Source organism: Mesoplodon bidens (assembly GCF_964165515.1).
Source record: "Mesoplodon bidens genome assembly, chromosome: 2".
NCBI classification, from domain to species: Eukaryota; Metazoa; Chordata; class Mammalia; order Artiodactyla; family Ziphiidae; genus Mesoplodon; species Mesoplodon bidens.
The window spans coordinates 12405440-12420682 of NC_138177.1; the positions used below are offsets into that span (position 1 = coordinate 12405440).

Below are 15243 nucleotides of genomic sequence, written 5' to 3' on the forward strand. Positions count from 1 at the left end.
TAGTATACAATCCTTTTATATAAGCAGGAAAGGTTATAAATATTTATTTTTAGTACCTGTTAAGCACCTTCATCTAAATTTGAGCTTAACAACAACACATGGTATGAAAAAGTCAAGCCCAATGGAATAATTTCATAAGTTATATTTCATCTATGATAAGATTTTTCTAGTCACATGGTAAGAATGTTTGTCCCCATTCCTTTAAAATTATATGATTTTTTTTTGCCAATGAAATGTCACTTCCAGTCAGAAGCTCCTTTAAGCACATAGGTAAGAAGATGTATGTAATACACATCAAGTATTATATCTTAAGTATATATAATATTTATCTGTCAATTATACCTTAATAAATCTGGGGGGAGGGTGAAAGATATTATGAAGAGAATCATACAAAAATCTTATAAATATATGTGAAAATATCTTTTAAATACAAGAAAACTTAAAAAGAGCAAACTACAGGAAAAATCATAGAATATTTGGCCATTGTATAATGTTCAAACACAGATAAAACTTAAAAAATTAATATAGAGATATATATGTGGTAACATATTAAATAAAATAAATTTTAAAAATAAAAATCTATATTAGTGGTTAGCTTTTGGAGGATGGAAGTGTGATGTGTATATGAAAGGCACACTGTGTGGGTTTCTAAGAAACTGGTCCATTTTATTTCCTGGATACAGAGGGTTTGGTCTAATTCTTTGAAATTTCCATATTTTGTCTTTATCACATTGTATAATGTAATTTACTATGTAACAATTTTAAAAACCAACAAAAGACTGCTTAAAAAGCACAATCTGCCTTGTGCTTAATTTTTAAAAGAAAAACTGTAAAAGCATTGTAAAAAGAACAAAATGAGGAAATAAAAATGTATCTACATGCTACATCTATAGCACCTAGAGCAACTGTTCAACAAAAAATTTAATAATACTATGAAAAAAATGTAAAATATAAAATAAACAAAATATTCATCAATTAAACATGGTTAAGCAATATATAATGTAAAAGAAAATTGAATCTCAGGCAAAAAATGCATAAATAGGAAGAGTAAAAGTAGCATATAATTATAAAAGAGACTATAAGATTCTGAGATTCATGTATCAATATACAGCTTCAAATTTGTGTGTGTGTATGTGTGTATGAAGTAGGTAAAATAAATTCTGATGGCTTATGTATGAACATAATTTAGCTTTTAACATATCTGACATAAAAACTTACAGTCCTAGCTAACAAAAAAATGAGCAATGACATAAAGTATTTGATTAAGCGATAGAACATGGTTAAATCATATCTATATGTGCATGTAAACCATAAAGCCTAAGTGATGAGCATATGCATGCTCTTATGTGCATTCCTCAATTCAGTAATTATCCCCTTTCCTAACAACTTATATAAACATTACATCTGCAAAGATCATGTCCATCCTCTGAGGTCTCAAAAGAGGTTGACAGCCTTTACCTGTGTGATTAATTAGGAGCCTGCTCTTCAGGCTGCAGCTATGATCATAAGCTCATAGGCGTTTTTCTCAGAAAGGCTGAGCTCCTGGGTCTGTTGCCTGTCACTGTCCCCTGGCAGTGGTAACTGTGTAAGAAGGCCTTCTACATTGGTTCCTTCTCAGAAAGATGGGGGCTGCATTTCAGTTCACTACCTGCGCAGTGCCCAGGGACTGAGAGTCCACCCAGAACTGTCCCTCCAATTGCAACAGTCCCATGGGACCCAAGAACACATCCCCCTTGGGCCCCAGAGCCAGGAAATCAAGGGGTTTCCTCTAGATGGCAGTTGCAAAACTGGGTCACCAGACACAAAAATTGGGTCACCAGATATGTGTAGAAGCACCCCCTCTGGGAGACACTGGCACTCTGAAGCATAACATCGAGACCCACTAGTCGAAGTGAGGCAGAGGGGGAGCACAAAGATGGTGCCCTCTGCAAAAAGAAAAAAGAAAAAAAAAAGGAAGAGAAAAACCAAGATGGCATCCGCCCGCCCTAGCAAGGCAGAGGGAGAATGCAGAAGATGGCTCTCACTGGCTGAAGCATAAAGATAGCACCTTCCAGAAAGGAAAAAATTTACAAAAGAAAAATGGCACTTGCCAGCTTTAGCAAGGCAGAGGGAGAGCAGGAAGGTGGAGCCCACCAGCCTCCATCCCCGCAGAGCATCCCAGCCAATCCTGCCCCTGACCAATCCTGCTCCTGACCAACACTTTAAAATTAGGAAATGAGTCTCTTTCACGTAAAGTCTGGGCTCTTTTCAAAAAACTGTTTCTGTGCTGGGCCCTGGGGTACATGAGTCTGCACAGGAGCCCTTCAGAGCCATCACTTGTGCACCTGAAACTAACACAATATTGTTGCTCAACTGTACATCAATTAGGAAAGAAAAAAAAAAAAGCCATTACTCAGTTGACCACAGCCTCAGGGCTCTCATGGGCGTGAAGCTCAAGGTTCAAAGCAAGATGTTTTGGGAGCATGTCTCTCAGGTGCCGGTCTTAAAAGTTGGGGGCTGAAATGGGGTATGAACACTTCACTCCTCAGGGAGAAGCTCAGGGTTTGAGTTCCCTCCTGAATGTGGGTCATGACACTGGGGGTGGTTTTCTGTTGAAAATGTCTCAGCCTTTCTTACCTGACTCAATGTGGCTTCCCTTTTGTTTGCCTGATGTGAAAATATTACTCCATCACTTTTTAGGTTTTTTTCAGAGGAAATTTTTCCATTTATATAACTGTAGATTGAGCGTGTCTGTAGAAGGAGGTGAGTTCAGAATCTTCCTACCTTGCCATCTTTAACCAAAATCTCAAATCCCTTTTTTTATCGAGATATAGTTTACAAATAACATTGTATTAGTTTTAGGTGTACAACATAATGATTTAATAGGTGTATGTATTGCAAAATGACTAGCTAACATCCATCACCTCACATAAATGTATTTTTTACACCACAATAAGCTTAATATTTGTCTCTTTCTGTTTAGCTTATTTCACTTAGCATAACACCCTCAAGTTTCATGCATGTTGTCCCAAATGGCAGGATTTTCTTCTTTTTTTATAGCTGAATAATATTCCATTGTATAGATGTACTACACTTTCTTTATCCATTCATGTATCAATGAACACTTGTGGTCTTTCCAAGTCTGGGCTATTGTAAATAATGCTGCAATGAACATGGGAGTGCAGATATATTTTTGAGTTAATGATTTAATTTCATTTAGATAAATAGCCTGAAGTGAAATTGCTGGAGCATATGGTTGTTGAATTCTTAAAATTGACAATGAGTGAGGAAAAGAATCTGAATAAATTCCCGACCTTTATATCAAAGCATAGGAGATATTCTCTTTCCTTTTTGAAGGGCAGCAAATTATATCTTACTCAACAAATAAAGTCTTATTTGTTTGAGTTTTAAAATAGACAACATATACTTTATTTGTCATTAGAAAATTTTCTTTGTATCAAATGTTACCAATCCACTTACTTTGAGTTAAAATTCTCTACTGTGGCTCCTTTAGGTCAAGAAGGTCCTATACATGCTTAAACAAAGTGTTATAAATCCATTACCTAATTAGAATTTAACATAAATTAAAATACATAAAACATTAAATTCAGATAGTAAAAGAATTTTAAAATGGAGATATGTCCCTAAGTGCAATAATATAAAAAAGTTTCTTGCTTAATATGTGTCTCACAAGCTGATTTTGAAAACAAAACAGAAAGGACATATATGAAAGGAAAAAAATACTGGTATCAAACAACTATAACCTGGATGTTTATATCATAATTTGCTTGCAGGATTTGATAAAAGGAAGAAATGAGTATATAACACAGCACAATTTCATTCACAGTCTGTTAAACCAAAAAGTGAAACTACATTTACTATATGATCACTATACCTTCCAACTTTTCTTTCTGGAATTGCCATAAATCAATTTACTGGAAAGTTTCTTTTTTCTTGACTAAATTCTTTCTGATTTATGAAAATGCATTATTAAATTGATAATCTTTATATGAAGTTTTACAAATTTAAACTGAAGTATCCTCTAAAGAAAATACACTCAGTTCACGTGAAGCGAAAATAGTTTACCTTATAATTTCAAAGGTGAATTCTTTTAAGTTCTAAGATTCTGTAAGGAATGATACGATGCCTGCAACAGTTCTTTTAATGATAATTTATTGTTACAGAGAAGAGGAAAAATGGGCCAGGTCTGTACACTATTTGAAAGGCAACAAGTTCCATTCTTTAACTGCAGTGTTCAGTTTTCTTCAGATTATGGAGGAGAAAAATGAATCATAATTCATTTTCAAGGTTGCCAGGAGCCACTAATACTTCCAAATTGGTATTCATGTATTATTATATTTTACATTATGAAACCTTAAAGAAACAATAAAGAAAATTAAATTTTGACACAGAATCTTACTTCGGGGTAATAACCACCATAATTTGATTCTTTCCTGCATCTGTTGTTTTTGACAATGTATTAATGAGATCTTTAAAATCTTCTAATAACTTTTGTCAACTTAGTAAATAAAAAAAAATACTGGTAAACAGTAGTAATTGAAGATCGATTGAAAGGAAAAAAATAAAGTGACAAATAAAAATATGATACATTATCAATGATAGAAACACATTAAATTTGTTGCAGTGTATCTAATTTTAAATATTTAATTGTTGAGGACAAAAATCTAAAGAAATTAATATTTAAAGTAATACAATATGTACTTAACATGCCCAATGAATATTAAACTGCAGCTATCAGGAGGCCTACATGCAGTTAGACACAGCTATGATTACCATAAATGTTGTGAAAAAAATCAACAGTGTTTTCTATTCTATAGTTTCACTATTCTAAAAAAAAAAGAGAGAAAAGAAAACAGATATAGAAGTACACTTTTGTTAAAAATATTTTCAATCATTAAAAATATTATTTAGCTTGGTTTCTAATTTGAACTCTTAAAAGTATAATTTATGTGATTTAGGATACACACTAAGTGCTTAAAAGATTAATCTTTTCTAATATTGAATTAGTTATATAACCACCTCTCTCCTGCCTATGTAACTGGAACACCGTAACAATCTTCCTTTAAAAGGTGCATGCATTTCTTTATAAATGAATAATAGCATCGTATTATTGAAAACCCAGACAGTGTTTTCTTATATTCTGCTTACTAATGGTATTAAATAATAGCATACAATTAATATGCTGAAACAGATTTCAGGTGATTTAAAAGGATTTTGGATCAACTGTATAGTCAAATATTATAAAACATATTTTATGTATTTGTCATTGTCTACTAAGATTAACATTTCTTTCATTAAATGCCAGATAGAACATGTGGAATAACTGAGGGAACAATGAATTCCTGCACTGACTAGAGGCAGAGCCCATTCATTTTTTCTCACTGATCATACTACTTAAATAATTCTAGGTATGGTTCTTATACTGAGGAAAGAGGAAGACAGAATTGAAAAAAGATGTGTGAAGGATACTGACAGAGAAAGGAAGACTATATGCCCACACATGTTAGTGTCCAAACAGGTGAAATGATAGCAGAGGCACCTTTTTATCATCATTGGACACCAATAAACTGAGGGAAATCCTCTTGGGAATCATGCAAAAATCTAGGCATTGCAGGTCTTAGTAATTTGGAATTCAGAAATAATTACTCATACTGTCCACTTATATGTCTACTAGACTTACTTTACCACTTATGGGTAAGACAGAAATAATTAAAATAATTATGTCCTCCAGCTTCCTTCCTCTCTCTCTCCCTCTTTCTCTCTCTCCTGAGTAAAAAATGTGATGTCTTCACAAATAAATGCATTTTCTAACTACTTACTTTCCTTATAAAAAGATATTGAAAATTTCACTTGTAGTCATGAGGTAGTATCAGAATCTCTACTGACATTCCCACTGTAAATAACTAGAAAGATGGGCAAAATATATAGGAAGCAACAGTTTTCAGCCATTGCAAAAGAGCCAGCATAAATTTATGATTGTTGAGAGAAGGAAATCATTGCTCTGGACTTCCAGTGAGGGAGAGGACACAGACCGAGACAGTTTTGTTGAACTGAAGAGAAAGATAAGAGGTTCAGGGAATCTAAGAAGGCTGGAATGTGTGAGAGAGAGGACCACAGAAAAGGGAGCAGTTTAGCAGAAGAGCTTTAAAAAAAAAAAAAAAAACTCTACATAGGGATCCACTTGAGTCTTTGTCTAGATACTAATCTATGAATTTGTCAGATGAAATTTCCAAAATGCCAGACAAAAATTAACTGCTAGGTAAAAAAAAGACTATCTAGGAGCTGTAAGTTGAAAGAATTACCATAACTCAAAAAGGGCCAGAAATTGTTGGACATGCCAACTGCCAAAGTGTAGAGACCTTGTTAAGCATAGGAGACATTAAACAGAAAGCCCAGAAGAGTCTCATCAGAGTAACGGGGCTGAATGAGCCACAAAGTAAAGACTACTCTGATTTGTCCAAAATAATAAAAAATGAGCCTCAGGCTGTGAAAATTCATGTTTAAATAACTTAGATGTCTATCAACAAAAACTGCAACTTTCCGGGCTTTCCTGGTGGCGCAGTGGTTGAGAGTCCGCCTGCCGATGCAGGGGACACAGGTTCGTGCCCCGGTCCGGGAAGATTCCGCTTGCCGCAGAGCGGCTGGGCCCGTGAGCCATGGCTGCTGAGCCTGCGCGTCTGGAGCCTGTGCTCCGCAATGGGAGAGGCCACAACAGTGAGAGGCCCGCGTACAAAAAAAAAAAAAAAAAAAAAAAATTGCAACTTTCCTTAAAAGAATACAACAGCATCAGGTATTTGGCAACATAAAATTTATCATTTTTGACATCAAATAAATGTATTAGACATGTGAGGAAGCAAAAAAATACGACCCATAGCAAGGAGACAAATCGGAAAACAGAAACTGAAACTATGGTATTAGCAGAAAAGAAATAAAAAGTTATCATTAATATGCTTCGAGATTTACATGAAAGCATGTATATAATAGAGTTTAAAAATAGGCAAAAGTTTTCTAAACATAAAAATATAACTTGTGAAATTGATATTTCACTGAAGAATTAATAATTAATCAAATTGGAGATCTAACAATAGAATCTATGAAATAAAATCACAGAAAGAAGTAAGCTAAAATAAATAAATACACAGGGACAAATCCTAGGTGGAATTTGGAACAAGAGTAAATCATCTAATATATATGTAATTGACATTCCAGAACGAAAATAAAGACTCTAAAAATAATTGAGAAAATAATAGCCAAGCTTTTCAAAATGAAATAAAAATGATAAACTCAGTGATCTAAAAATGAACTACAAAACAAATGCTTATTTATTATGATCTAAAAGAATCAAAATTGAAAATTAAAACTATTTATAATTTGCATTTTCTTTATTCAGCTATTCTTAATATTTTTTTTCCAGTATTGGACACCTGGTATTCCATTTTCTTCGAATACCATTATTCCAAATAACTACTTTTATATCTGCCTCATGCTAATAATTTGGTCAACAATTCCATGTTTTCTAGATAGGGGTTGTTTCCAGCCTATGCATTTCAACAGCATCCCTCCATTATTTTATTATTTACTTCTTTGTATAATTGCTTAAATACTTGTTTATTTATGTCTCTAAATGTTAAGCAGCTTCAGAACACAAGCAGCATATTGCTCATTTTTTCTACACCCAGCTCCTACTTTCATCAACACAAAGATATAAGAAAACATACACGATAATGTCATCGGGTATCTAAACACCTAAAGGGCAACCCTTGTCTTTTTCAGAATCCTATCCCCTAATAATAAATGCAATTCCAAAATGTATTTAACTACACGAGAGAGTTATTTCCATGTAATGGAAATAAATATTCTAAGCTCAACCAAAAACCTATATTAAAATTGAAGAAGAAGGGCTTCCCTGTTGGCGCAGTGGTTGAGAATCTACCTGCCAATGCAGGGGACACGGGTTTGAGCCCTGGTCTGGGAAGGTCCCACATGCCACAGAGCAACTAGGCCCGTGAGCCACAACTACTGAGCCTGCACGTCTGGAGCCTGTGCTCTGCAACAAGAGAGGCCGCGATAATGAGAGGCCCGCGTACCGCGATGAAGAGTGGCCCCCGCTTGCTGCAACTGGAGAAAGCCCTCGCACAGAAACGAAGACCCAACACAGCCAAAAATAAATAAATAAATAAATATTAAAAACAAAATTGAAGAAGAAAATGCTGAACCAGTATCAATAATAAAATCTCAGATACATCATTTTCTTATCATGACAAAGTTTATCCCTCTGAATTGTATGCCTGCTATTTCCTATCAGTTCAAAAGAGGTCTCTGGACACTAGGAAAAAAAAAAACTGCAATAAAGTGAAATATGTACACAGTAGCTATTTACATTGTCATGGATTATCTATCATTTGGAGTGTTTTGTGCCCTAAGTAGACATGCAGTGATAAAACATTACTGAATAGGACAGAAATGAGATAAAAGTGGTTTCAGCCCTTTAGTAGTGTGTAACCTAGGGCAAGTGTCTTGACAGTTCTGAGCTGCCCTTTAATAGTCCCAAGATTTGGGCTGATATATGACCAAACTTGCATGGTTTCATGAGGACTCAATTAAGTAACAGCAGGAAATAATATTTGTGAAACTTAGTAATTGCATTTGCTCAATAAATGTTAGTTGATTGTCAATATTAGGAATGATACAATTGTAGAAATAGAGTCACAAACTTATGGTTGCCAAGGAGGAAAGTGGAGGAGGGATAAATTGGGAGACTGGGATTGACATGTACACACTACTATATATAAAATAGATAACCAATAAGAACCTGCTGTATAGCACAGGGAACTCTACTCAATACTCTGTAATGGCCTATATGGGAAAAGAATCTAAAAAAGAGTGGATATATATATATATGTATAACTGATTCACTTTGCTGTACAGCAGAAACACAACATTGTAAATCAACTATATTCCAATAAATATTAATTAAAAACAAAAGAATGATACAACTGTATATTTCCATCTGGCTCCACACCTACCAGGGAAGTCCCTTCAGGCATTCTGGTGGATCTGCTCTTTGTGTATTTAAATTCCTAGCCTCCTCTCATTCATTCCTGGGTCTCTAGCTAAGGCCTTGGGCAGAGACAGGCCTCCATATGGGGAGGGAAGGGGAAACCTTGAAGATAACTTTTCCCCAACTCTGATTCAATACTCACTACTTTCCCATGCCTGGACCTTCCTAGGTTGTGCTGCACCCCCATCCTCACCCCTACCCCCAACTCAGTGTTCATAAAACTGCTGGAGCCTTTTGTTTGGGGCTCCCTCCAAAGTGGGGTGAAAAGCACTGACCTACCTGGCTCCATACTCCATTTCATGGGGTAAAATGCAATGGAGTCGTGAGCCTTTCTCTTATTTCATTGTAGTAAGTGATTAAAGTCTTAACTCTTTCATTTCTGCCTTGTTGCCTTAACTGGCTACCCTGATACCTGGCAGCCCCCCTCTCACCCAGCTCAGCTGAGCTCCTGACACCTAGTAAAATAAAATCAAAGCCAGAGGTATATACTTTTTAATTCCTATATTTAAATAAAATTCCTTTGAACAAAATATAGAACTAAACAATGCACCTTACTTAATTCATGAATATTTTTGTAAAGAGCATCATTTTAAATATTATAGATTTTTAAATTCATTTTAATAACATTTTATATCTTTTATATGTCTTTTAATATTTATTAAAAGAATGTAGTATTATAATAAGCATTCCTTCTGACTGAAAGTTAATATAGTCATTTTAATTTTTTGTAAGAGTCATATATATTGCAAATATACGTCTTCCAATTTTTAAGAAGGCAAAAGCTTTCTTATAAGGGGCCCCATCTATAATCCTCATACATTTGCCTATTTATCTATTTGAGAAATTGATATTCAGTATAAAAAATTTAGTTGCTATTCTTATTACCAAATACATGGCTATGAGGCAAGGCAGAAAATATTCCCTTTTTTTTAAAATTTTAACATTTATTGGTTTTCTTTGATTGCCTCTGGTCCAGTTTTGGAAGGGCTCTCTGGGTTCTTCTGGCCTTGTTTCCAGGCTGCTGCAGCTGCAGCTTTTAAGGCTCTGTTTTGCTTCTCCAGCTTTTGAGCCTCTTGGAAAACCCGAATGCACAGTGCCTTTTTGGTCACCCAGCGGTGGTGGGCTTTTCGGTAGTACAGAGTGGGAAAGGTGTACTCAATCTCCAGCTCCCTGCATGTCTTCTCAAAGACAGTATAGTTGGTCTTACGGAGGTTTTTGAGCATCTTTTTCCTCTGGTCAATGCTCATCAGCAGATAGCGCTTGTGGGCTTTGTCCTTTCGATGTTTCTGCATGTGTTCTTCATAACTGCAGATCTTGACAGTCAAGGCAACAATTCGAGCCTCCAGGGAGCTGGTGTCCTTAGGCTTTTCCACGACCTTGTTCATCAACTGCTCTTTCTTGATTTTTAGCATCTCTTTCTGGTTGGCCATTTCCAAAGACAAGAGTTTTTTCACGACATCATCAACCTTCTCAATTCCAGGGATGTCCTGGTAGTCCTTGAGCAGCCTAGAAGGGGGCCGGTCATCTTCATGGCTGGGCTGGACTGGTTTCTGGGTAGCATATCCACGGGCAGCCCGGAGGATGAGACCTCCAGGACGTGAGGGAAGGTCCCGCTGGAAGGAGAGAAACTTGGCGCACCCTCCGCCCGGCAGCCCGAGGACTGGGGCCTGGGTCACTGCCTGGGTCCAAATCGAACTCAGCGCCCTCCATGCCGCCCTTAGCATGGTGGCTTCTGACCCCCGAGGGACCCGCTCCACTTAATCAGAAGAATAACTGGAGTGCTGAGAACAGTTGGAACTTAAAACACCATCTTTTTTTGATCAAAGCAGTAGCAATCCTGCTCAGATTCAAGAGCAGGAAAGAGACCCCTTATCTCCATTAAAAGAATGTAAAATAGTTTGCTGCTATGTTTTCGTTTGCTTGCTTGTTTTACTTTATCCTTATATTATTAAGGAAATTGAAGTTGCAAAATTACAGGGTTGAAGCTAAGGTTTTAGGGCATTTAGAAAAGTATATTTGAGATGAGATTTGTTTCCTCTGTGATTATTTTCCTTAATTTCTCACTGCTGAAGAAACTGGAAAAAAACCCTGTGAACAGGAAGATACTGTATGTGAGCCTTGATATTTTCCTGCCTCAGCTAGTGGTCTCATTAATAAAGCTGTATTTGGTGGAGATAGAAGCTGTGGACAGGCACAACAAGGCAGGCTTATGGTCATTTTATTTGACGTTTTGTGCAACTTTATACATGGAAAGTGTTAAAGTGTTTCAATTAAATATTTTAGTGAAGAACGGTAAAAACCAATTTAGAAACCTAAATTGAAGATGTTTCCTTTGTTATTCAACATATAACCTGTTAGAACAGGGTTTTCTTTCCATAAAGAATTGATTTTAAATCAAATACTCAACACTTGTAGAGCTTTTTTTTTTAAGTTAGCAAAGTAATTCAATTATTCTAATTATATCATAATTCTGTGATCACATTTTTCCTATCTGCTTGAATTAAAGAACCAAATTTCAAACCTTTTGATATATGAGTGCACATGTATTCATATTTCTTATTAAATTATATGTATACAATTGATTGATACTTTTAGAAGTCCTCTGATTATGATTTCTTCAAAGAAGTTATTAAAACTAGACAATAAAGGTCATTTTGTGTATTATTTGTGTTTACTTTCTATAACAATAGATCACACATAATTTATCACCCTGTGTTGACTCATTTGATTTTCAAAATAATCTCTATTTCTAAATTATTTTTCTTTTGATTTAAACAATTTACCTTTAGTTTGCATGAATTAAATTGTATGCATAGAATTCAGAATACTTACTCAAATCATTAGATTAAGTATTTTGTATCAAAACATTTTTTATTATGGTAATTATCTTCTTATCTCAAAATGACCTATATATGGAATTTTATGTATAAATTATTGCTGGATTTATTTTAACCTAGTCACAGATATTCATACTAAGGACATATTTATTAGCTCACTTTTTGTCTTTGGAGTTACATTTTTCTGATATCACTTCTCTACAAAACATAAATAAAAAACTTTCAGAACATATGTTGGAAGGTGAAAAAAATTATTTCTAAGTATAAAACATTTTAAATTTCAGATTTATTTATATAAAGGGTTAAGGTTATATGAATGTCATCTCTTTATGAAGTACTACACTCTAGTTTTATTACTAATTCTACTCTTCATCAAATCAAACACTGCATATGGTTATAACATTGATTTCTTAATTTTATGAAAATTGTCCTACCAACAGCTGGTCTCTTGAACAAATGAATATATGTCAATGGCTGATTACAGATTAATGATATAGTTATTCTTCAAAAGTGCAGCATTTCTCATTCAAAATTAGCCTCATAGTAGTTTAGAATGCTTATTTAAAAGGAACACACTTTAACTTATGCATTTAAATATTTTTGTTGATATGAAATTGAATGCTTTTGAAGAGCATACACACTTTAGGAGGAAAAAAAGAACTGAAAGAATTTAAATTTAGGATTATTGAAAAGCACATCTGCTTTGAATGTGATGATTTATCAAGATCAGCATGAAGCAACTGCTAATCAAATTTGCCTGAAGACATCAGACAATACTCTATTATCAGACAAAATTATTTAGGATCATTTTTTTTAATGTTTATTCAACTTTTAAAAATTTAAAAGTTGAGTTAAAAATCAGGAAGTGCTCTGAAATTCTCCTTACCAAGCATATTCCGAAAAACTTGTGTCATCATGCATTTAAAATGATATGGAATGCTAATCATAGCAATAGTTTTCTTACACTTTGGGATACTACAGCAACATCATTATGCTACAGCAATTTCTGAAAATGAGTGTTCTTTTACCACATTACTTCTTGGCCTATCAGCTACTGTCATAAATGATCTAACTATCCATTAACCATATATTTGAAAAATGTCTTTTATATTGGGTCCCAATGGTTAGGTAAGCAATGACAAAGGTAACAGACAGAATAAAATTAACAAATAAACCTAGTCTCAGTGTTAATACCTTGAACATACCACTGTGATGCTTCCCAGTTTTGAAGAATTTTGCTTTTCTTTATTACTGTGACTGACATATTGAAAGCTGAGTTCATTTGAAATTCATATCACCTGACAGTCGGTTTGGAGAAAACTTTACTGATACTAAACACACAATATATTGAATGCACATAGATAAATAAAAGTCCTCCAGAACTGAAAATTCTGCTAAAAAAAAAAAGCAAGTAGATGAATGTGCTCCAATAAAAGCTGTCTTTTCACAAAATTAGTATTTAAATTCCTATAGATTTTTAAATTTCCATTTAAGCAAACCTGTAAGTTTTAGTTATTGAAGCATGAGTTTATTCTGTCACATAATTGTTCTACAATTTAACTCTAGCAAAAATGTCAGCTGAGATCACAAGAGCATTTCAAGGAACTTAAACATACCAAAAATATGGTTATTAATGCAATCTTTTGTATAGAAGACAAACTTTTCTAAGTGTGTGTCTCACAAATCCCCACAAACTGCCCAAGCTGAAGAGTAACCCACACACTCACACACACATGCACACACTCAAATTAGTCAAGTTACCTGTGAGTTCTTAGGTACTTGTGCAGCAGTCAGGCTCTATAACCCAAGCTCTGAAACTGTCATTGGTCTAAAATAGTGTCTAAATGAGGTGACTGAGGAACGGGAAACATAATTTGACCAAGGTCACATGATAACTAAGTGGTGAAGCCAGAAAAAATATAATTTAAAGAGAAATTTAAATTCTTAGAACTGAATTGTTAACTCTCTACTTGAGGACTTTACAAGAGTATTATTTTTGAAAGGCACTATTTCAGTTAGTTCACACTACTATAAAATGTATGAAGATTGAGTCGTTTATAAACAACGGAAATTTATATCTCACATTTTTGGGAGCTGGAAATTGGATATCGAGCTGCCAGCATGGTCAGATTCTGGTGAGGACCCTCTTCCAGCATGCAAATTGATGACTTCTTGTACCTTCACATGGTAGAGAGCAGAGAGAAGAATCAGGCTCTCTCCTGACTCTTATAAGGGCACTAATCACATTCACAAGGGCTCCACCCTCACTACCTCATCTAATCCTAGTTACCTCCCACAAGTCCTACCTCCTCATTCCATTACATGGGGGGTAGAGTTTCAACATATGAATTTTCAGGGGAACATACACATTCAGTCTATAACAATCCATATTCTATACATTAAAAACAACATAAGAGGCCTTTCTCACCTTCTGAGATGGCCCACACTCTGTGGAGTGTGTTTCTCTCTAAATAAATCCACTTCTTATCCATTACTTTGTCTCACACTGAACTCTTTCTGTGATGAGACATGAAGAACCTAAGCATCGTTAAGTCCTGAAACCAGGGAAGGATGATTCTAAGAGGTCCTCATGGCTGTGCCTCTCCCCACGGGCTAAGCTGGTACCCTCCTGGGCTGCTGATAAGATCTGGGACCCTCCCACACACTGACTCAACAACCTGCTTGCTCCAGGACTAGGTGTGACCTTCCTGCTGGCTGGGAAGGGTCCCCGGGTGTTGTCTTGGGAGGGTCCTTGATGGCCCTTCAATTTCTGCTGGAGCCCATATAACCAGATGCTGCTGGGACCAGCTGAGGACCAGACCCCGCCCCCCACTGTCACAGGATCTTAGTTGCCCACCAAGGATTGAACCCAGGCCCACAGCAGTGAAAGCACAGACTCCTAACCACTGGACCACCAGAGGATTCCTCTGGACGTTCAGCATTGATGCAATGATATTACTGATGCCCAGCCCACACTCAGATTGTAACTGTCTAATAACTTCATATATGTGCAAAAAAAAAAAAAAGAAAATTGGAGGAAAATACTGATTTTAATTATACTTTTTCTTGTAAAATTAGATCTAGCAAACCTATAATTAATATGATTCAAGTGTTAGAATTAGAGCAGAAACCAGAGCAAAAAAATAATACTTTGAGTGTAAACTAAAACAAATAGGTATTCTTGTTCTGCTTAAAAACATAACATGCTCATATCTTGGGCTATGGAGCTTGGATTATAATTTCATAATTTTGGGTTATCTTAATATATTTTAGAAGACCAGAAAAAATCACTTGCAAATATATGGAAAATGTCATTTATTTTAATTATTAAAATTCTTTTGTATG

At 35.1% G+C, this 15243-nt stretch overlaps 1 protein-coding gene across 1 annotated transcript; it reads right to left on the reverse strand.

Annotated features, from left to right (window-relative positions):
• Positions 1-10005: 10005 nt before the first annotated feature.
• On the reverse strand, positions 10006-10807 carry LOC308612385 (small ribosomal subunit protein uS15m-like; the record flags this gene model as incomplete). The annotated part of the gene is made up of 1 exon (XM_081224868.1): positions 10006-10807. Exon 1 carries the CDS (start codon positions 10783-10785, stop codon positions 10006-10008), a length of 780 nt encoding a protein of 259 aa, XP_081080994.1. The 5' UTR covers positions 10786-10807.
• Positions 10808-15243: the final 4436 nt, after the last annotated feature.